Source organism: Trachemys scripta, chromosome 21 (genome assembly GCF_013100865.1).
Source record: "Trachemys scripta elegans isolate TJP31775 chromosome 21, CAS_Tse_1.0, whole genome shotgun sequence".
NCBI lineage: Eukaryota > Metazoa > Chordata > Testudines > Emydidae > Trachemys > Trachemys scripta.
This window is the reverse complement of record NC_048318.1, coordinates 18,412,504-18,435,641: the sequence shown is the minus strand read 5'-3', so window position 1 is coordinate 18,435,641 and position 23,138 is coordinate 18,412,504. Positions and strand designations below refer to the sequence as shown.

Sequence of the window (23,138 nt, the reverse complement as noted above, 5' to 3'; positions counted from 1 at the left end):
TTGCTGAGAGTCTGGCTAATAGGACATGGTGAATTGATTATCAGCTGGGGGTGGGAAGAAAACTTTTCTTCCTTTTCCCCCTCATGGTTTAGCATTGTACAAATTAGACAAATGAATTATGGGTTCTTACTGTCTTTCAAGACATTAGCTATGAGCACTTGACACTGTTGGGAGTAGATACAGGTTATGAAGGTTGGCTAATGTTACTTGTCATGTTTGGTTCTGAAATAGTGAGGGGGAACTTGATGAGGTGAAAAGTTTTTCATCATATTTGCCAATGGTTATAAGAGTGAGTAGATAATCAGTGCTTGAGAGACTCTTCTCTTACAATTATTATTAAGATAAGAGCAGCATTTCTGGGTGAAATAATTAGGCCAGGTTCTTTGGTGCATTTAAATAAATAAATTAATTAATGGAGATCTCCTATCTCCTAGAACTGGAAGGGACCTTGAAAGGTCATCGAGTCCAACCCCCTGCCTTCACTAGCAGGACCAAGTACTGATTTTGCCCCAGATCCCTAAATGACCCCCTCAAGGATTGAACTCACAACCCTGGGTTTAGCAGGCCAATGCTCAAATCACTGAGCTATCCCTTCCTCCCCAATTTACTACATTGCACCATTTAAGTGGGTGCTGTTTAGAGAGAAGTATAATGCTCCGAGTTTGGGGAATTCAGGGACTTCTGAGTTCTAATTCTTGTTTTGTCATGGTCCTCCTTGCCTTGGGTAAATGGTTTAATCTCTGTACTTCAGTTTCCACATCTGTAAAACTGGGGAAATAATAACCTGCCTGAGCGGTTAAGGTTTTGTTAGTTTGTGCAAAGTACTAATTGTTACTTAAAACAGAATAGAATTATTTAGGGATATTAACTAGTGCCTTCACATTGCAGACCTGGTGATGACTGGAAGAAGACTTTAAAACTCCCTCCAAAAGATCTGAGAATCAAAACTTCGGTAAGGATGTTTTAAAGGTAACTGTAAGCATGGGGTTGAGGATGTGAGATAAATTGCAGAGACGGTGTGCTAACAGTGAGAAAATTCATTTCTGATCTATTTTTAAAACTTAATTAAAAGTAGATAGTAATATACATTCTTAGAGATACTTGGCAAATATGTTTCCTTGCTCTCTCAAGTATGTTGAAACTCGGGGTATATTTTTACTTTAAGAATACTACAGGATGAAGTCTTAGTGCTTTTGCTGCAAAACAGAGTCAAAGTTTTAAGTGTGTATGCAGATTACTTTGCTTGGTCCCCAGTAACCAATACTACCTTATTATCCGTGGTTGCACTACACAGATTTTTGTGAACGACTGTATGATGGATGGCTGGAAAGGGCTTATTACTCCCTTTTGCCTTGTCTTTGTCCTGGATTATTTCGTCGAACCAGTTTATGGGGATAATTTGTATGAACTGGTCTTACTGTTCTACTTTCTTAACTACTCAGGATGTGACCTCCACAAAAGGAAATGAGTTTGAAGATTACTGTCTGAAACGGGAGTTGCTGATGGGAATTTTTGAAATGGGCTGGGAAAAACCATCTCCTATTCAGGTTAGTACAGAGCAGATTCTTTGTGCCACATGCTGATTGCTTCATCTTAGCTATCTTCCCCCCCCCCCCCCCCCCCCAAGTAAAGTCCTCTCACACCCTTGTTCTGATGTTTCTCTTGTTTTGTGATCTGCAATTTTTTTTTTAAATTGAGCACTGGAGAAGGATTAAAGTACACACAATTGTGCCGTTTCACCTCATCATGGGGAATATGATACAAGGCATTCTGAACGCTTATCTTCACCCAGGCTCTAAGTCTTAAAGAATGGTTTTATACTTTTATCTGAACAGCAGAAAGAAAAATACTTCTGGTCTTTGAGTCTGGAGCTGGCACCATAGAGGATGTCTTAAATTTCAAAAGCTAATAAGCCCTCTCTTTTCACAGTGTAATGTTAAAATATATACATGGACTTGAAGTCACGCAGGCAGTTTTCCTTACTTCCTACCTAGACCTTTTTCCGGTCTAATTGGTGTCTGGAATGGGGGTTAGGGTGGAGAGCCTTTCTCTCCCCATGGGATAGTTTGATAGCACCTCTCCCCCATCTCCTTCGTTGCACCTAATATGTGTACACCCTGCACATTAGGATCATTCCTGTGGTAGCTGTTCCATTCAGTCTGCCTATGACCAGGCTAGACTAGTGGGGCATTGATAAATGGGATAGTGGGAGCAGTTTTCTCATAAGTGGGATGCTGAAATGCTTTTGCTTGATCAGTTTGTCGTTTTTGTGATGAGGCTGGTGTACTTTCATATATAGGGTCGTATAACTCAGTGTTGCATTGGAAAGTTCTCCTGTCCCTTATCGGGGTCAGTGTTAAACAGGGCCTTTTTTTTTTTTTTTAAAGCTGTAGTTGAGGTTGTTTTGTTGTTGCATTGCCCTGTGCTTGCTTTTTAGGAGGAGAGTATTCCCATTGCTTTGTCTGGTAGGGATATCTTGGCTAGAGCTAAAAATGGAACGGGCAAGAGCGGAGCCTACCTCATTCCCTTACTTGAACGGCTAGACTTAAAGAAGGACAATATACAAGGTGAGCTGAAGACAAGTTTACATGAAGCTCCATCTAGGAACTAATATGAGTAGCCTGGCTGCTGCATGTCAGTATTTGTGGGATGAGACATTAGAAGATTGTAGGCATCAGTGTAGCTTGATGGCCTGCAGATTAATACCTAAAATTGGTGGTTGAATTTTTCAAAGCAACCTGGGGATTTGGACACGCTTTCAATTAAAATTAATCCCCAACACTGCTTTGAAAATCTCAACTACTACAAATTTCTCCTCATCCTTGCTTATATGCCCTGAAAAGTGGGGTGTAAAGGTGGCTGGGATATAAGTTGTGCCTGGCACTATTTAATAGCATGCAAGGAATGCCAGTTAACTTACAGTGCTTCAACACAGCAATATTTCCTTGTCATGAAGAATACCCATGCAGTTTCCATGATGAGTCATTAAAAATTTTCATAGACCTCCTTAAACCTGCTAAAGTTTAGCCATCATAGCGTTTGAGTGCATGTGTTCATTAGGATAATCATTATTTAGTGCCTTTTTGAACTGGGAGGAAGTATTAAGTATTAAGACATAAAATGCATCCTGTGCTGAGGATTTTGTGCATCTTCTCTTTCAGCAATGGTGATTGTTCCCACTCGAGAACTAGCATTGCAGGTCAGTCAGATCTGTATCCAGGTTAGCAAACACATGGGAGGTGCCAAAGTGATGGCAACAACAGGAGGAACCAATCTGCGTGATGACATAATGAGGCTTGATGATACAGGTTAGGACACTTTCCAATTAAGGTTGCTGCTCTTTAGTGGCTTGCACAGTACTGCAAAGCCTAGCACTAAAATCTCTCCCTTTCAGCTGCTATTATCCTAGCATTGGCCTTTTATGAGCCAGGCTGAGGTTTTATGCATCCATTCTACATTCATCTCTAAGGATTGGTCTGTTCAAGCATCTAGTTTGCAGGAAACTGGGGTGTAAATATGCTGTGTGCTAACTGTCCAGGTGGATTCTGCGTCAGTGCACGATAAGTTCTGTAGTGCACTTTGATCTACACCGCTTTGAAACAGGAATACCTCCGAGCATGCTACAGAACTTATAGTGAGCGGGAATGGGGTCCACGTAGATGATTAGTACATGTCAGGCTACCTTGACACAGATTTACACCCCAATTTTCCACAAACTGTTTGTACAAACAGGCCCTTAAAGTTGACTTAGTGTAATTGTCAGCCAAGCCAATGTTGTGTATTTGTACTGTTTCTTATCCAAGCAAAAATCCACCTAAATGTATTTTCTTTTTAAAATTTACAGTGCATGTGGTGATAGCTACCCCTGGGAGAATTCTGGATCTCATCAAGAAAGGAGTAGCAAAGGTTGAACACGTCCAGATGATAGTACTGGATGAGGCAAGTTGCTGTCTTAACGATCTGCAAAACATGGAAAGATATTTAACAGGAAGTTACAACAATGACACATCTCTGCAGGCCTGCTCATTGAACATTGCTGGCCATTAAAATTGTCAGACTTTCTGTAGACACCATAAAGCTGAGATTGATCCATTTCTGCATTTTTGGGTGGGGAAAGTCATCTGGGAGGGAAGAGTTTTCAACATGTACTTTTCTCAGAGACTGATAGAAGCAAACTGATAGGGAAAGTTTGCTTTCCCCTTATTTTGTAGGACCACTGAGCATTAGGTTAACAATCTCTTCTGAAATGGGTAGCTCTTACTCTTCCATTTAAAATGACTGTTGTAATACAAACCTCTCAGTATAAATTGATATTCAAAGATCCAGTAGATTCATAGATTTCAAGGGGTCTGACCTCCTGTACAACACATGCCATAGAACTTCCCCAAAATAATTCCTAGAGCATATCTTTTTAAAAAACATCTGATCTTGATTTTAAAAAATCCACCACAACCTTTGGTAAACTGTTCAAATGGATATTCTCACCATTAAAAACATTATGCATAATTTTCAGTCTGAATCTGTCTACCTTCAGCTTCCAGCCATTGGATCATGTTCTACCTTTTTCTGCTAGATTGAAGAGTCCGTTGTTAAAGATTTGTTCTCCAATAGAGTAAAAGCAACGTTCCTTCTAACTTCTCTTGAAACAACTGAATCTGAGTCAGGGCGCTGGGAGAGTGGGGATGTGAGAAATAGCTTGCTACATCCAATAGACTTTGGATTCATGCTTGATAATTGGCTGAACCTAATCTCCTTGTGTGATGCTGTGGCCAAAAAGGCTAATGCGATCCTTGGATCCATAAATGGCAAGCTAGAGTAGGAGTAGAGGTTATTTTACCTCTGTCTGGCACTGGTGGGGCTGCTGCTGGAAAAGTTTGTCCTGTTCTGGTGTCCCCAATTTAAGAAAGATGTTGAAAATTTGGAGTGGGTTCAAAGAGCCATGAGAATTATTAAAGGGTCAGAAAACATGCCTTATGGTGATAGACTCAAGGAGCTTAATCTATTTCACTTAACAAATAGCTGACTGCGAAGAGTTACAAAGGGATCTCACAAAATTGGGTGACTGGGGAATGAAACGGTATATGGATTTAATCAATGTTGAATTTCAAAGTAATGTGCATTGGGAAAACGTAGTCCCAACTATACATACAAAATGATAGGGTCTAAATTAGCTGTTAACGCTCAGAAAAGTGACCTTGGAGTTATTGTGGATATACCTCTGAAAACATCTGCTCAGTGTACAGTGGCAGTCAAAAAAGCTGCCAATGTTAGGACCAATTAGGAAGGGGATAGATAAGATAAAAATCATAATGTCACTATATAAATTTGATGGTACACCCACACCTTGTATACTGCATGCAGTTCTGGTTGCTCCATCTTAAAAAAGATACATTAGAATTGGAATAGATGCAGAGAAGGGCAACAAAAATTATTAGGAGTGTGGAACAGCTTCTGTATGAGAAGATAGTGAGACTGGGACTGATCAGCTTAGAAAAGAGATGACGAAGGGGGGAATGTGATAGAGGTCTATAAAATCATGAATGGTGTGGAGAAAGTGAATAAGACAACATTATTTACCCAAAGGGTAACGTAACACAAGATGAAACTCATAGGCAGCATGTTTAAAACAAAAAAGTATTTCCCAGAATCAACCTGTGTAACTTGTTGCCATGGGATGTTTTGAAGGCCAAAAGAATTACTGGATTCAGAAAGGAATTAGATAACATCATGGGGGATAAGCCCATCAGTGGCTGTTAGACAAGATACTCAAGGTCACAACCCTGTGCTCCATGTGTCACTAGACCTCCCAACTGTGTGATGCTGGGACTGGACGATAGGGATGGATCATTTGAAATTGCCCTGTTCTGTTCATTACCTCTAAAGCATCTGGCACAGGTTGCTGTCACAGACAGAATACTGGGTTAGATAGACCAGTCATCCGACCTAGTATGGCTGCTCTTCTGTTAAGGTGGGGAATTGATCAGTCTGTAAGTACGTACATGGGGAACAAGTATTAAATAATGGTCTCTTTGTTCTAGCTGAGAGAGGTGTAACATAATCCAGTGGATGGATGCTGAAGCAAGTCAAATTCAGATTAGGAGTAAGGTGTACATTTTAAACAATGAGTAATTAACCATTGGAACAGTTTACCAAGGATGCTGGTAGATTCTCCATCACTGACAATCTTTTAAATCAAGATCAGATGTTTTCTGAAAGATGTATAGAGTCTAGGAATTATTTTGTGGAAGTTCTGTGGCTTGAGTTGAGGTCCAACTAGATGATCACAAGGGTCCCTTCTGGCTTTAGAATCTATGAATTCCAGTTAAGGAATGGGGAAATCTTCTGCTCTTCCTTCTTCAGTCTGCTATAGCTCTTAAATTGAAAGCATTGGAAGTGAGGCAGGATAAATTGCATTTCTCATGTTTGCAGTTGAAGTAAAGCTTTTCCCTAGTAGGTAAATAAAGCTGTCCATGAAGCATTATACTCAAAACAAGCTTTCTACCCCACAGGTTGAGGAGAACATTAGTTATATTCCATGTTCTTCTAACTTAACATTAATCCAAAATATCTGGAATTTGCAGCACTCGTGTGTGTGATATATATTTTTTCCTTCTCATTGCAGGCAGATAAATTGCTGTCTCAGGATTTTGTTCAAATAATGGAGGACATTATTCTTACGCTACCTAAAAACAGGCAGATTTTGCTCTACTCAGCCACTTTCCCTCTTAGTGTACAGAAGTTCATGGTAAGTGGGCTCTTGATGCCCATTTGGGTATGGAGTGCATGGATGTGTGGAGACTTTTCCCTCATGCACATAGGTAAATGTGCCATCATGTAAACAATTTTTTTTTCTCCCCTTGATGTGATTCATGCATGGGTATTCTAAGTTGCATTCTGGATTTAGTTTTGTATCCTAAAAACATTAAATGGGAATATTAAATAAACTTGCATTGTACATAGCCAATATTAATAAGAGAAAATAATTCTCTGCAACTGCAGTCTGGGGATGCACACTCCTGTTTGGCTTTATCTATTGTGGTTGTGCTAGCATAGCTATGTTGACAAGTGATGCATCTTTGTGTATTTGATGCATCTCAAATGGTAGGATAGTAGGTTAGGTAAGAAAATACTTTAATTTTTGTGAGTAGACAGGCATGTCTTTTCTACCTTAATTTAATTTGAAATGCCTCTTTATTTCAGAATTCCCATTTGCAGAAACCCTATGAGATTAACCTGATGGAGGAATTGACCTTGAAGGGAGTTACCCAGTACTATGCCTATGTAACTGAGCGGCAGAAAGTACACTGCCTCAATACGCTATTCTCCAGGGTAAGTATGCTACTGGTCAGCATGATGCAACTAGAACACCAGTCTGAACCACTTAATTTATCCTTCAGAACATAACTTAATGGCAGAGATATGCATTGTGATGGGTTGGATCACAGAAACCCCCTTGGGAGCTGCCACCCGATGAGCAAAGACTACCCCTGCTTCTGTTTTCCCTGCCAGCTCAGGACTCCAGCACCCTGTCTTGCTGAGCCAGACACTCCCGTCTGGCTCCAGACACAGACCCAGGGTCTGAATCACTTGTCCCAAAGCTGCAAGTTTACCTGAAAACAGCTCACAGTAGTGTGCTTGTCTTTAGCACTCAGATGCCCAACTCCCAATGGGGTCTAAACCCAAATAAATCCGTTTTACCCTGTATAAATCTTGTGCAGAGTAAACTCATAAATTGTTCGTCCTCTATAACACTGATAGAGAGATATGCACAGTTGTTTGCTCCCCCATGTATTAATACATATTATGAGTAAATTACTAAATAAACAGTGATTTTTATTAAATGCAGACAGTAGGATTTAAGTGGTTCCAAGTAGTAACAGACAGAACAAAGTAAGTCACCAAGCAAAATAAAATAAAATGTGCATATCTATGTCTAATCATAAATGCTTCAGTAAGTTTTTTTTTCTCAGACTAGACACCTTCCAGGCCTGGGTACAATTCTTTCCCCTGGTACAGCTCTTGTTGCAGCTCAGGTGATACTAAGGGATTCTTCATGATGGCTCCTCTTCTTCCTTGTTCTCTTCCACCCCTTTATATATCTTTTGCATAAGGCGGGAACCCTTTGTCCCTCTGGGTTTCCACTCCCCCTCCCCCCACTGGAAAAGCACCAGGTTAAAGATGGATTCCAGTTCGGTTGACATGATCACATGTCACTGCAAGACTTTATTACTCACTTGCCAGCACATACATATACAGGAAGACTCACAGGTAAATACAGCCATCTGCAGACAATGGGAGTCAAGATTCCAAACCATCCTTAATGGCCCACACTTTACATAATTACAATAGGCCCTTAGAGTTATGTTTTATATTTCTAGTTTTAGATACAAGAGTGGTACATTTCTACAAATAGGATGATCACACTCAGTAGATTATGAGCTTTGTAATGATACCTTACAAGAGACCTTTTGCATGAAGCATATCCCAGTTACAAAAATATAAGTGAATATAATGTAAAACCATATAGACTGCACAACGTCACATGCATTCTGGCAAGAAAAGAGATTTTCCTTAACCTAGTGTTTTTGTTGTTTAAAAACTGGCTTTCTTTAAATGAACAGTGATATCTTGGACTATTTACATTCATGCTGTAGCTTTGAAATTTGAAGCCCAGGATCTTTTCTGAAAATGCATATTCTCTTGCTGTACTATTAAACTGCAGACCTCCTGATGGGAGAACTGTCATTATCTTCTTTTTGCAGACAGAAGAGTGAGTGACTTCTTCTAGCTGGAATCCCAGATTCATGTTTTGCATTCCTGAAAAGGATGCATTCCCCTCAGATTTCAAAGCTTTGTAAGTAAAATGCTGCTGCTGTTTAACACTCTCCCCCACCCCCTCCTTTCTCTTCAGCTCCAGATTAACCAGTCAATCATTTTCTGCAACTCCTCACAACGGGTTGAACTGCTAGCCAAGAAAATTTCCCAGCTGGGCTATTCCTGTTTCTATATCCATGCTAAAATGAGGCAGGTGAGTGTGAAGCTATACCAGTTAGTTTGAAAGCAACTGATAAAAACTTAATACAGGTGTGAATTAGAATTGTAATATTTAGTCCGGATTTGCTAGTCCTTCAAGAACTGTAACTCAAAAGTGTTGTACTTTTTTTTTTAACGTTGACGTCATTGTCTCAAGATGGGAGCTAGTTTAGTTAAAGAAATCTTGATCATATTTCTTGGCACAGCAGCTCAGTCACATGATCAAAAACACCTTAATTAAAACCAGTTTTGATACACGTTTCATGTTTTACATTTAAGTTGTCTTATGTGATTCCATTGATATGTTTCACAATTTTAGGTCAGTTCTCATCGTGGTTTAGCTCCAGACTTCAATATTGATCGTGTTACTTATATTAAATGTCACGTCTCACCAAACTAGCAAAAATTGGTGGTAGGCTCAGATGCCATTTGTAACTAAATTTCATTTTGAAATCTTGAATTCCAATTTATAAAAAACAAATGTATGTTAGAATTTTTTAGCTGCTACTCACTGGTAAGACAAATAATCCAAATATTCCCTGGGCTGTAAACAAACTTTTATATGGTGTTTTCTGGCTGCTCTCAATATTGACTGTTCATTGAAATCTGAATAAAAAGTTGGTTCTTAGTGGCACAAATCAGATTTCCAACTAACTGATCTTCACAGCACAATGCAGTGCATATTTGTTTATGCATCTCAGGCCTATCGTTTATTTAAACTGGTTGCCTAAGATTGGTACTACTTAAATTTTTTTTCAGTGCTGCCAAGGTGGTGCCATGGTTATTGATATGTAAAAATAAGAGTAGTGAGTGAAGACTTGAGTTAGCAGAAAGAGACTGATTTTTTTTCATACATTGATTTATAACCTAAATTATGAATCTCTAAGCAATAAAGTAAATTGAATATTTTTACTCAACAAATAACCCATTGTCTTGAAAAAGACTTGATAGTCAAAATATCTGGAATGAAAATAAGTAACTTTGCAAATTTTAGATTTTCTTTAGGATGTCTGTAACCCAAGACCTGATTTCTAATCCCAATTGATTTATTGTGACTTCAGGCAAATCACTTAATCTGTCTGCTTCAGGCCTTCTCTAAATACAATTTTGTGTAGCTTTTCAGTACAGAAGCTGATGTAATTAAATTCATACAAGCCGTTTGGATAGACACTCTTCAGTTAGTGCTTTAAATTCGTTGACTTTAAGAGGCACTCTTAAACAGATTGTCCATCCAGCAGGGCCGGCTGCAGGCACCAACTTGTCAAGCAGGTGCTTGGGGCGGCCACTCCAGAGTGGGGCGGCATGTCCAGCTATTCGGCGGCAATTCGATAGATAGTCCCTCACTCCGGCTTGGAGTGAAGGACCTCCCGCCAAATTGCCGCCGCAGATCGCGATGGCGGTTTTTTTGGGGGGGGGGGGGGGGGGGCTGCTTGGGGTGGCCAAAACCCTGGAGCCGGCCCTGCCCTCCAGGGGGATTGCATCAATTAATCTGCATTAGTTTGTGACCAGTTTAGTTAAATATCTATACCCAAAAGTTGTGCCAAAAGCCTCTTTTGTGAAGCACTTTATAAAATGGATGAAAGCACAAGAAGTGCTCAGTAGTAGTAGTATTGAAGAGTGTGTTCATTTTTGCATGTTCCAGTGTTTATTCCAGCTCATGGGGGAGCGGAGTAATAGGATCCATGTTTAAATTTGTAAAAGCTGCTAATATTTTTTTCTGCTTTACCAGGAACACCGTAATCGTGTGTTCCACGATTTCAGAAATGGCTTATGCCGGAATCTTGTTTGCACTGGTAAGTGTTTCCTTTCTTTTTGTTTAATTTTTCAGTTTTAGTAGTAAAAACAGACCGTTTGACTTCTAGAGGTTGCAACTGGAACCAGACTATATACACAATCAATTCACCTGCTTTTTATCATAATGAAGAAAACTAATACTTTGCTTTCGGTGATCAGAATCTTTCAAGACTATTAGAAATGTCAGGCCGGAAGGGACCTTGAGGGGTCATGTAGTCCAGCCCCCTAGTGCTAAGCCAGGACCAAGTAAACCTAGACCATCTCCGACAGGTGTTTCTCCAGCCTGTTCTCTCTTCTTCAGTGAAGGGAATGCCGGAATCTATTCCTAGAGCTTAACTTCCCTTGTAGTTAGAACATTTTTCCTGATATCGAACCTAAATCTGCTGCAGATTAAGCCTATTACTATTTGTCCTGCCTTCAGTGGACGTGGAGAACAGTTGATCACTGTCTTTTTTATAACAGCCCTTAACGTAGTTCAAGACAGTTGTGAAGTTTGAGTGAGGACTTTTTATCAAGGCTAAACATGTTTAGTTGTGTTAACCTTTCCTTAAAGGTCAGGTTTTTTTTCCTCTAAACCTTTCATCACTTTTGTTGCTGTCCTCTGGGCTCTCTTCAGTTTGTCCACATCTCTTCTAAAGAATGTTCTAAAAAATAAACATAACCATTTATTCTGTATTTTGTAGTTGTGCATTTGATGTTTCCTTCCTAAATGTACTACTTCACATTTATCTTTATTGAATTTAATCTTTTTGATTTCAGACCAATTCTCCCATTTGTCAAGATCATGTTGCATTCTAATCATGTTCTCCAAAGTGCTTGCAACCCCTCCAAGCTTGACATCATCTGCAAATTTTATATGTTTACTCTCCTCGCCATTACCCAAGTTTTTAATGAAACTACTGAATAGTACCAGGCCTAGGACTGACCCTCTTTGGGACCCCACTAGATTGTCCAAGTTTGACAGTGAACCATTGAACTACTCTTTGAGTACGATCTTTCAACCAGTTATGCACACCCTCACAGTAATTGTCTAGACCAGGTTTCCTTAATTGGTTATGAGAATCATGTAGAACTGTATCAAAAGCTTTATTAAAATCAAGGCCAGTAACCCAGACAAAGAATTAGATATGTTTGACATGATTTGTTGACAAATCCATGCTGGCTATTTCTTATAACACTGTTTTATTCCCCTAGGTGCTTACTTTAACAAATTATTAAACAATCAATTTGTATCTTTATGTAACATTACTATTTAAATGTTACAGTAAGAACATAAGAAAGGCCATACCGGGTCAGACCAAAGGTCCATCTAGCCCAGTATCCTGTCTACCGACAGTGGCCAATGCCAGGTGCCCCAGAGGGAGTGAACCTAACAGGCAATGATCAAGTGATCTCTCTCCTGCCATCCATCTCTGTCCTCTGACAGACAGAGGCTAGGGACACCATTCCTTATCCGTCTTGGCTAATAGCCATTAATGGACTTAACCACCATGAATTTATCCAGTAAGATTGAGAGAGAACTCCTAACAGGAGATTTCAGGCATATATATGCAAACTGGGCTAAATAAGGACAAAGGTAAATGTTAAATTCTTCTGTCCTCCTCCTCCAAAACTGACTTGGAATGTTTGAGGCATTCATTATTTGCATATTATCGTGAACCATGTAGCATCCTTCCTGTTTATGCTGAGTTTTACTCATGTCCCACCTAAACGGTTGTGTAAGAGTAATTTATAAGACTACCCTTTGATTAGTTTTGCATTTGACACATGGACTGCCTTTAAGGCAGTTATGTACATAGGATAATTCTTTACATAGGATAATTTTAGGAGCAGCTGAAGCATAACCAAAAAAAAATTGTTTAAACTTTTTAATAACTGTAGTATTTCCTTTAGGGCCTCTTACTTTCAGTTATATAGTCTGGCCAAGCTCCTAGTATCCTGCAGAGCATCCCCATATGTTGTAGATAGCAGTCATTACCTTACTTCATCATAAATTGGTGTTTAGTTTTGGAAAGGATAACTACCACCGAGTGCATGAGTCATGACGAACTTGATACTAAAAAAGTAATTTCTACATAGAGCAGTATAGCTTACGTTTACACACTATTGTGTCAACTATTGGGGATCAAACTTGCCTATGAATCCTTCTTGTAATTTAGCTTTTGCCACAACCTTAGTATTTTTAATATTTATACATGTAAAGTATGTATTAGTTGAAAAAGTATGTAGGTACTCTGTCTGCACTAACTTTGTTCTGTTACATTCGTGGGTTTTTTAGATAAAATTAAGGTAAATTGCTGATTCTTATTTTGAAGAATTTTTTTAAGTGTTCTGCTTTAAACAAACACTTAAAGAACTGTGTGACACTGTGCAGTCCTGCCTTCATTCAGCCTGTTGTCAGGATTCCCCCACTGCAGTAGTTGCTGACAAGTGGTGTTGCTGACTTCATCAATTCAGTACATGATTGGAAGCTTGTATTCTAAGAATAGTAACTTTTTAACTTCTCCAAAATGCATCAGAAGTAAGGCAGGATAGTTAAATTAGATGGAAAACAAGTTGTATAGGCCTTTAGAGATTCAATTGAAAATGGTGTACTTTCCTTCAGGGGGAAAGGGTGTTGTGAAATGGATGTTAAGAAGTAAGCAAAATGCTAGAGGAGTTGTTCATATGAAGGATCCTCAATACCAAGTCTGGAAAGCTCGTGTCTTGATCCTTCTTCACAATGTTATCCATGCCCAAAGTGGGTGAGGGGAAGTGTGTTTGTTTTTTTTTGTTTGTTTTGTTTTTTTTTAACAAAAATTAAATAGAAAACAAGCAGTTCTTCTTCGAGTGCTTGCTCATATCCATTCCATTAGGTGTGTGCGCGCCGCGTGCACGATCGTCGGAAGATTTTCTACCCTAGCAACACCGGCGGGTCGGCTGTGGAGCCCCCTAGAGTGGCGCCTTCATGGCGCTGAATATATACCCCAGCCGACCCGGCGCCCCCTCAGTTCCTTCTTACCGCCCCTGACGGTCGTTGGAACTGTGGAGCGCGGCATAGCTGATCTCCACTCTCCCTAGCTTCATTTGTTATAGCAGTTAGATAGTTTTAGTGTTTATAGTTAAATAGTTAATAGTTAAATAGTTAATAGTTGTAAAGTTGTTATATTAGTTCAGGGGATTAAGGGGGTCTCTCCCCCTTTTTCTCCCCCGGCACCGGGACCGGGCTCATGCCCAACGCTTCCGGCTTCAAGCAGTGCGCCTCCTGCGCAAAGCCTATGCCCACGAGTGACCCGCACGACTCCTGTCTGAAGTGCCTGGGAGAGTCCCATCAAACAGACAAGTGTAAGATCTGTAAGGCCTTCAGACCTAGGACCAAGAAGGAGCGGGACTTTCGGCTCCGGCAACTCTTAATGGAGGCGGCACTGAGTCCATCCACTACTCAGGCCCCGGCACCTAGCGCCTCGGTGCGCAGTGCCCCGGCGGCGCCGGTAGCGACGACCACGCGAGCGGCGTCGGACAAGCCTCCCCGGCACCGGACCTCGTCGGCACCGCAGGTACAGCAAGTGCCTCGGCGCCGTTCGTTATCCCCAGGGCATAAAAAAGCCCATAAAACGGGGACCACCGTGCCGAAGACGCCGGCTCCCCCAGTGCCGGGGGTAGAGCCGCGTCCGCCGGTGGAGCACCGGAAACAGGTGCCTCCAGCACCGTCGACTCCGGCGCCGAAGCCGTTGAGTCCGGTGCGGACAACGTCTCCACCGAGACCGGCGGTGATTCAGTGCCTCCCGTCGACTCCTGAGGCCTTCGAGGCGGCGAGAGACTTGATAGCTCTCACGGAGCCGGCACCGCCCCAACCACCGGCACCGACGGCACCGACGGCACCGTTGACCCGCCCGATCCAGTCGAGGGGGAAACCTGCCTTGTTGCGCCCTCCATCGCAAGGGCTGGAACCTCGGCACCGATCCAGGTCCCGAAGCAGGTCCCCACGCCGCTCGCAGTCCCGGCGCCGAATATCACCTCGGCACCGGTCGTACTCGCGGCCAAGATCATCTTCGCGGCACCGCTCGACGTCTCGGCACCGGTATGATCGTCGGCACCGATCAACGTCGAGACGCAGTTCTCGGCACCGCTACGGTCGACGTTCGACGTCGAGAGGCCGCTCCCGGCACCGGGCATACTCCAGGTCCTCGTCGAGGTCCAGATCCGACTCCCGGCACCGACGAGGTCATCGGCACCGGTCACGGTCCCGGCACCGGTCGCCGGCACCGCGTGGAGATAGAAGATCTCCGGACCGGCACCGTGCGGCACCGCAGCCCACGGGATTGGTCCCGACTCTCTCGGCACCGCCATGGCCATCGAGATCGGTGTCTCGCTCATCAGAGGACCTGTCGAGATCGGCATACCCTCCTCAGGGGCAAGCCGAGGAACAGGACTTGGGCCATTGGCAGGGGATGCCGGAGGACCATTCCCATGGCCCATCTCACTGGTCGTTTTGGACCCCGTGGGCGTACCACCAGGAGCAAGGGGCTCCAATTCCCTCGACCTCTCGCTCGGGTCACTCCGTGAGAAGGGCCCCGGAGTCCACCATCTCTCGGCCTCCGCCAGGGGACACGGAGGCTTCCGTGTCCGTCGCACCTGACGCCCTGGACCCAGACGCGGGTGATGCTCCAGCCCGGGAACAGGGAGACCAGGACCGGCCCTTGGATCCGGTTCCACCGGAGGCATCTTCCTCTTCTTCGCCAGACGAGGCAGTGGCGGGCACATCCTGCACAGGCCCTCCTCCGATAGATCTTCGGGCTCACCAGGATCTTCTGCGCAGGATGGCCCGTAATATGGACCTGCAAGCGGAGGAGGTAGTGGAGGTACACGACCCGATCGTGAACATCCTTGGAGCGGATGCCCCATCGAGGGTAGCGTTACCCCTGATCCGCACGATACAATCAAATGCGGATACGATATGGCAAACCCCTGCCTCTATTCCACCCACAGCGAGAGGGGTGGAAAGAAAATACTTTGTCCCGTCAAAGGACTACGGGTACTTGTACACCCACCCACAACCGTGTTCACTGGTGGTGGCATCGGTGAACGCACGGGAGCGCCACGGACAGCAGGCGGCAGCGCCTAAATCAAAAGAGGCCAAGCGCCTTGATTTGTTTGGCCGTAAGATTTACTCAGCCGGTGGGCTGCAACTCAGAGCGGCAAATCAACAGGCGCTCCTGAGCCGTTACAATTTTAACTCCTGGAACTCTATGGGGAAGTTCAAGGAGTTGATTCCCCAAGAGTCCAGGGAAGAGTTTGGAGCCATGGTAGAGGAGGGTAAGAAGGTGGCTCGGACCTCCTTGCAGGCCTCCTTGGACATAGCAGACTCGGCTGCGAGGACCATGGCTTCGGGTATCGCTATGCGGAGGATCTCCTGGCTTCAAGTTTCGGGTTTGCCTCCGGAGCTGCAGCAAACCCTACAAGATCTGCCCTTTGAGGGACATGGTTTGTTCTCAGACAAGACGGACTCTCGCCTGCAGAGCCTCAAGGACTCGAGAACAATCATGCGCTCCCTGGGGATGCATGTTGTGGGCCCTCAGCGCAGACCATTTAGGCCCCAGCCTCAGCGCTTCTACCCCCCCCCGCCTCGTCAGAGACAAGACTCGGCCCGGAGGCGAGGGCGAGGTGGTAGGAGAAGGTGGACCGGCCCTCAACCCGGCCAGAACCAGGGGCCACCTAGACCACCTTCAGGCCCCAGACAAAACTTTTGAAGGTGCGGTCGAGGACGGCGCACCAGTCATCCCCCAGGATCCAGCCCCCTCCTTTCGGGATCGTCTCTCCCACTTCCACCGTGCTTGGTCCATTATAACTTCGGACCGTTGGGTCCTCCGCACGGTGGAAAGGGGATACACTATCCAGTTTTCTTCTATCCCCCCTCCCATCCCCCTTCCCCGTCCCTCTTCAGGGACCCTTCTCACGAGCAACTTCTTATACAGGAGGTTTCTACGCTCCTGGCCATGGGGGCCATAGAGGAGGTTCCGATAGAGTTAAGGGGCAGGGGATTTTATTCCCGTTACTTCCTGATCCCCAAGTCCAAAGGAGGTCTGCGGCCCATCTTGGACTTGCGCGGACTCAACAAATTCGTAGTAAAGTTGAAGTTCCGCATGGTCTCTTTGGGGGCCATTATCCCTTCCCTCGATCCTGGAGACTGGTTCGCCGCCCTCGACATGAAAGACGCTTACTTTCATATCGCAATTTACCCGCCTCACAGACGCTTCCTGCGATTCGTGGTAAACACGGTGCACTACCAATTTGCAGTCCTTCCCTTCGGCCTATCCTCGGCCCCAAGAGTGTTCACGAAATGTATGGCTGTCGTGGCAGCGTACCTTCGTCGGCAAGGGATACAGGTGTTCCCGTACCTAGACGACTGGCTGGTGCGCGGTCGCACCAAGGAGCAAGTTCAAGCTCACGTCCACAGAATAGTGCACACATTCCACGAGTTGGGCATCCTACTCAACAAGGACAAATCCACTCTAGAACCTACCCAGAGAATAGAATTCATCGGCGCAGTTCTAGACTCCAGACGTGCACAAGCCATCCTGCCAGACAACCGCTTTGGCACCATCACGAACCTCATTCAAGGGCTCAAGGCCTTCCCAACTACCACGGTGAGGTCGTGCCTTACCCTGCTGGGTCACATGGCTTCCTGCACGTACGTAACCAGGCATGCCAGACTTCGGCTTCGCCCACTTCAAACCTGGGTGTCATCAATATACCGTCCACATCGGGACAGCCTGAACATGGTAGTCACGGTCCCGAACTCGGTCCTGACCTCCCTCACCTGGTGGCTAGATCACAATGTGGTCTGCGAGGGGATGCCATTTCACGCCCCACAACCCTCTCTGCACCTGGTCACAGACGCGTCATCTCTGGGTTGGGGCGCCCATCTCAACGAACACCATACCCAGGGCCTGTGGACTACACCCCAGCTAGCCCTGCATATCAATGTTCGGGAACTGATGGCGGTACGTCTGGCGTGCCAGGCATTCCTCAATCTCCTACGTGGCCGCTGTGTGCTGGTTCTCATCGACAACACCACGGCCATGTTTTACATCAACAAGCAAGGAGGAGCACGTTCGTCAATTCTATGCCAAGAGGCCATTCGCCTGTGGGACTTCTGCATCGCCCACTCGATCCATCTCACGGCATCGTTCCTCCCTGGAGTCCAGAACACTCTAGCGGACCGACTCAGCAGGTCCTTCCAAACGCACGAGTGGTCTATCCGTCCGGACATCATACATTCCATCTTCCAGAGGTGGGGGTTTCCCCAGATAGACCTGTTTGCATCCCGAGACAACAGGAAGTGCCACATGTTCTGCTCCCTACAAGGTCGAGCTCCGGGCTCCCTCTCGGATGCGTTTCTCCTTCCCTGGAAAGATCACCTGTTTTATGCCTTCCCTCCGTTTCCTCTGGTCCACAAGGTACTGCTCAAATTACGCAGAGACCAGGCACAGGTAATTCTGATCGCTCCAGCGTGGCCGAGACAACATTGGTACACCACACTGTTGGAGCTCTCGGTTCAGACACCGATCACGCTTCCATTATGTCCGGATCTCATATCTCAGGACCACGGTCGGCTGCGTCACCCCGACCTGCAATCACTCCACCTCACGGCGTGGCTGCTCCATGGTTCACCCAGGCAGAGCGGCAATGCTCACACTCTGTCCAACAGATCCTGCTGAGCAGTAGGAAACCCTCAACACGGACCACGTACCTGGCCAAGTGGAAACGGTTCTCCTGTTGGTGCGAACAACGAGCCACGTCCCCGTTGCAGGCACCCATTCCTCTCATATTGGAATATCTCCTCTCCCTAAAACAACAAGGGTTGGCGATATCTTCAATTAGAGTTCACCTGGCCGCTATATCGGCTTTTCACCCAGGGGAACTCGCGTCCTCGGTATTCTCTAACCCGATGGTTGTTAGATTCCTCAAGGGCTTAGACCGGACGTACCCGCAACAGCGTCATCCCGTCCCGACGTGGGATCTCAATCTGGTTCTCTCCAAACTCACAGGTCCTCCATTCGAACCACTAGCCACCTGCTCACTTTTGTACCTATCCTGGAAGACAGCCTTCCTCGTAGCCATCACCTCAGCAAGGCGCGTTTCTGAGCTCAGGGCGCTTACATCTGAGCCCCCTTACACAGTCTTCCATAAGGATAAAGTGCAGCTTCGCCCACATCCTGCCTTTCTCCCTAAGGTGGTTTCTACATTTCATATTAACCAGGACATCTTTCTCCCGGTCTTTTACCCCAAACCACATGCCACTCGCCAGGATCAACGTTTGCATTCCCTGGACGTACGAAGGGCCCTGGCCTTCTATATTGACCGCACAAAGCACTTTAGAAAGACGACGCAACTCTTCGTTGCAGTGGCCGACCGAATGAAAGGCTCACCGGTCTCCTCACAACGCCTATCCTCCTGGATTACGTCTTGCATCCGGACTTGCTATGACCTGGCAGGTGTCTCAGCACCGCACCTCACCGCTCACTCCACGAGGGCCCAAGCTTCCTCGACTGCTTTCCTGGCACATGTTCCGATACAGGACATCTGTAGAGCGGCGGTTTGGTCATCAGTCCACACGTTTACAGCTCACTATGCACTAGTGCAGCAGTCCAGGGACGATGCTGCATTCGGGTCAGCGGTTTTGCACACAGCAATGTCTCACTCCGACCCCACCACCTAAGTTGGGCTTGGGAGTCACCTAATGGAATGGATATGAGCAAGCACTCGAAGAAGAAAAGACGGTTACTCACCGTTGTAACTGTTGTTCTTCGAGATGTGTTGCTCATATCCATTCCAAACCCGCCCCCCGTCCCCACTGTCGGAGTAGCCGGCAAGAAGGAACTGAGGGGGCGCCGGGTCGGCTGGGGTATATATTCAGCGCCATGAAGGCGCCACTCTAGGGGGCTCCACAGCCGACCCGCCGGTGTTGCTAGGGTAGAAAATCTTCCGACGATCGTGCACGCGGCGCGCGCACCCCTAATGGAATGGATATGAGCAACACATCTCGAAGAACAACAGTTACAACGGTGAGTAACCATCTTTTCTCTAGAGGTGTACTTCAGTAAACCAATAAAACTTTATGCAAATCACCCCCATTGTCAAAAGTCTTTTTCATAAGGTTCTTTACTGTTCATATAGACCTTTCCACAGATCCATTCAATTAGGGGTAATTTGGACTTTTTGTGATTGAAAACTCCAATTTATGCCAAATTGGCTAAAATCTGCGCTGGAGAATTGTGGCCCATTATTGCTAAAGACTTCATGTGGATTTCCATGTCTGGAAAATACTCCTTCATGCTGGCTATCACTGACTTACTACTAGTACTGTGCAGTGTGCAAATTTCTGAATACAGGGAATAATAATCTGTGACTATTTAACTGGCAATCATAGGATTATTGAATAAAGTCAGTGCCTACCTTCTCATAAAGCCTTTGTGGAAGTGGGTAAGGTCTCAGTGACTCTGCCCGCTGGCGTGGCTTGTATTTCAAGCATGAAAAGCAGTTTCCTACCATATTAGCAATGTTGTGATTGATCCACAGCCAATACATCACCTCTTGTGCTCGTTGTTTGCACTTCTAATCCCTAAACGACTTTGGATATTTGGTAGCACTTCTTTCTGGAGGCTCACTGGTATTACAACCTTGCTGCCCTTGAAAATCACCCCATCTGTCACAGCAAATTCATGTCTGCAGTCTAATAGTCTCTTATACTTGGACAGCAACTGCTTATTTCTTCAGGCCAGCTTTAATTATCACTTCTTTCAGGATCCCCAATAATTCCTCTTTCTCTTGTTTCCCCTCTTAATTGCTGTAATTTTTTGTTAGCTATGTGAATTGACTTTACAATCAGATCTACAAAGGCTTGCATCTCTATCTCTGAGGCCTTCTCTGGTTTCGTAACAGGAGTCACCACTCTGGAAAGTACATCCACAATAAACATTAATTTACCAGGTGTGTAGGTCACAACCAAATCATACTTTTGCACCTTTGTCATCATTCTTTGAATCCTTTAAGGTACAGGCGCTTGGCAGTTTGCCAAATAATGCTATCAGATACATGGTCCGTTTCAACATCAGGCAAACAATATTCCTAAAAGATCATTCTCAGTCGGTGCATATCTGGTTTCTGCATCAGTCAGTGGTTTGGATGTATATTCTACTGGTTGTCCGCAATCGTGTTTCTGTAAAATCATTGTGCCTAACCCAGATTGTGAAGCATATGCTGAAAATTTTAATATGCCTGTTTGGCGCGTACTACTTCAACACTGGCTTTTGTATCAGTTTTGGTATTAAACTTTCCCATGATTCTTCCTGTTCTGCAAACCAGTACCATTAATTTTTACTTTCTAGGAGTTTCCTGAATGCCACTGCTTTTGTAAATAGATTAGGTATGAATTTTCTAAGTTAATTAACCACTCTCAGGAACCCGGGGATGTCTTTCGGTGAGATGTGGCAATTTCAGTGGCTGAAACCTTCCTCTTATCAGGTTTGACATCTTTGTTGGAAATAATATCTCCAGCGCAAGTCAGTTCTGTAACCTCTAAAATAAATTTTTCTCTATTTAGTTTAAAGTTTGCAGCTCTAGTTGCATTCAAGACTTTCTGAAGTCTACAATCATGCTCCTCTTTAGTTGAGCCCCAGATGACAATGTCATCCATTGAGTTGTCAACACCATTAAAATGTTCATAGATCATGTGTATGATTTTTGTGGTACGCTTCTGTTGATGAAGCTATGCTGAAGGGTGGATGTAAGAATCAGTATCTTCCAAATGGGTATTAAATGTGCATAGTTTTGAGCTGCCTTCAATTAATTTTTGCTGCTAAAATGCTGAGGAGGCATCCAATTTACTGAACTATTGTGCATTCACAAATTGAGCCATAAGCTCTTCTCTGGTTGGCAATTTTAAATGTTTTCTTTGTATGGCCTTGTTGAGGTCTCTTGGATCTAAGTATATGCATAGCTGGCTGTTATTTTTCTCCACAATGACTAGGGAGCTCACCTATTCCGTTGGCTCCTAAATTTTGTGCATTGCTTGTGTTGCTTCCACCCTGCAAGCCCAGCCTTGAGTTTATCAGGGTGTGCAAATGGCACCTTTCTACATGGATGGATAACTGAAGGGACATGCTTGTTTATCTGGATTGTTTGTTCACCCTGCAAGCAACTCAACTCTTGAAACAGATCATGATATTCCCAAATGAATACCTCATAGTCAGGTTTAGTATGATCTTGTAGTAAGAACGCCTGTTTTACCAGATTTTCACAAGCTGCCAAGCCTAAAATTCATGACACCTCCTTTGGTACTACAACGAACAGTAGCCTGTACATAACGTTCTTATATTAGATGCTTGCAGTGCATAGCTCCTTCACTGGTATATTTGTTGCAGAATAACCAGTTACTTTTATTTTTGTCTTACTTTTAAGTTTTGGTCTTATTTTCAGTTTCTTATTAACCTGTGCTTCTGTGTCCAATTTGAGTAGAATAATTATTTCATCCACTTTCATTGGTAATATCCAGTCCCTCTCATCAGTTTTGCTTGATCCCAGAACGTCTACATAAAACTCCTCATCCAGCTTGTCTTCAACTGCGTGCATTTGACTTTTCTGCCTTTGGGATCTACAGCATTTTGCAAAATTTATTTATTTATTTATTTATTTTGGCACATTTATAACGGTTTCCCCAAGTCACAAAACTCTTTTGGGCCATGCTGCGATCCACATCTTCCACATAACTGTCTGTACCCAGTCTACCTGCAGTAGTGGTTTTCATAGTCAGTGGTTCCACTTTTTGATTTGACCTTTTCTGGCTTTTTTTGTACTTAGTACGTGGATAGTCCCTTCTGGTGAAGTCAGCTCTTTGACTTGTGCTTTCACAGTTTCTTCTGCCCTGCATCTCTGGAAAGCTTTTTCTAAATTTAAATCTCCTTCATGGAGTAGTCTATTTCTTAGAATAATCTGTGGCATTAAAGACAATATGTTGTCTCTGACCAGAGAATCTGTCAGCTCACCAAAGTTACAGGTTTTACTGAGGGTTCTTAATTCTGTGACACATTGCTCTATGGTAAAAAGCAACAGAGGGTCCTGTGGCACCTTTAAGACTAACAGAAGTATTGGGAGCATAAGCTTTTGTGGGTAAGAACCTCACTTCTTCAGATGCAAGTAATGGAAATTTCCAGAGGCAGGTATAAATCAGTATGGAGATAATGAGGTTAGTTCAATCAGGGAGGGTGAGGTGCTCTGCTAGCAGTTGAGGTGTGAACACCAAGGGAGGAGAAACTGCTTCTGTAGTTGGA

The 23,138-nt window shown here is 44.3% G+C and overlaps 1 protein-coding gene across 2 annotated transcripts in view; it reads left to right on the top strand.

Moving 5' to 3' along the window:
* DDX6 (DEAD-box helicase 6) overlaps positions 1–23,138 on the top strand; it is a 44,490-nt gene that overhangs the window by 5,319 nt on the left and 16,033 nt on the right. For both annotated transcript variants that reach the window (XM_034754617.1, XM_034754616.1), the window contains exons 3-11: positions 889–952; positions 1,443–1,547; positions 2,438–2,567; positions 3,162–3,308; positions 3,845–3,939; positions 6,623–6,745; positions 7,201–7,329; positions 8,912–9,028; positions 10,763–10,826. In XM_034754617.1, coding sequence (XP_034610508.1) covers positions 889–952; positions 1,443–1,547; positions 2,438–2,567; positions 3,162–3,308; positions 3,845–3,939; positions 6,623–6,745; positions 7,201–7,329; positions 8,912–9,028; positions 10,763–10,826 — 974 coding nt within the window. The remainder of the gene's footprint in view (positions 1–888; positions 953–1,442; positions 1,548–2,437; positions 2,568–3,161; positions 3,309–3,844; positions 3,940–6,622; positions 6,746–7,200; positions 7,330–8,911; positions 9,029–10,762; positions 10,827–23,138) is intronic.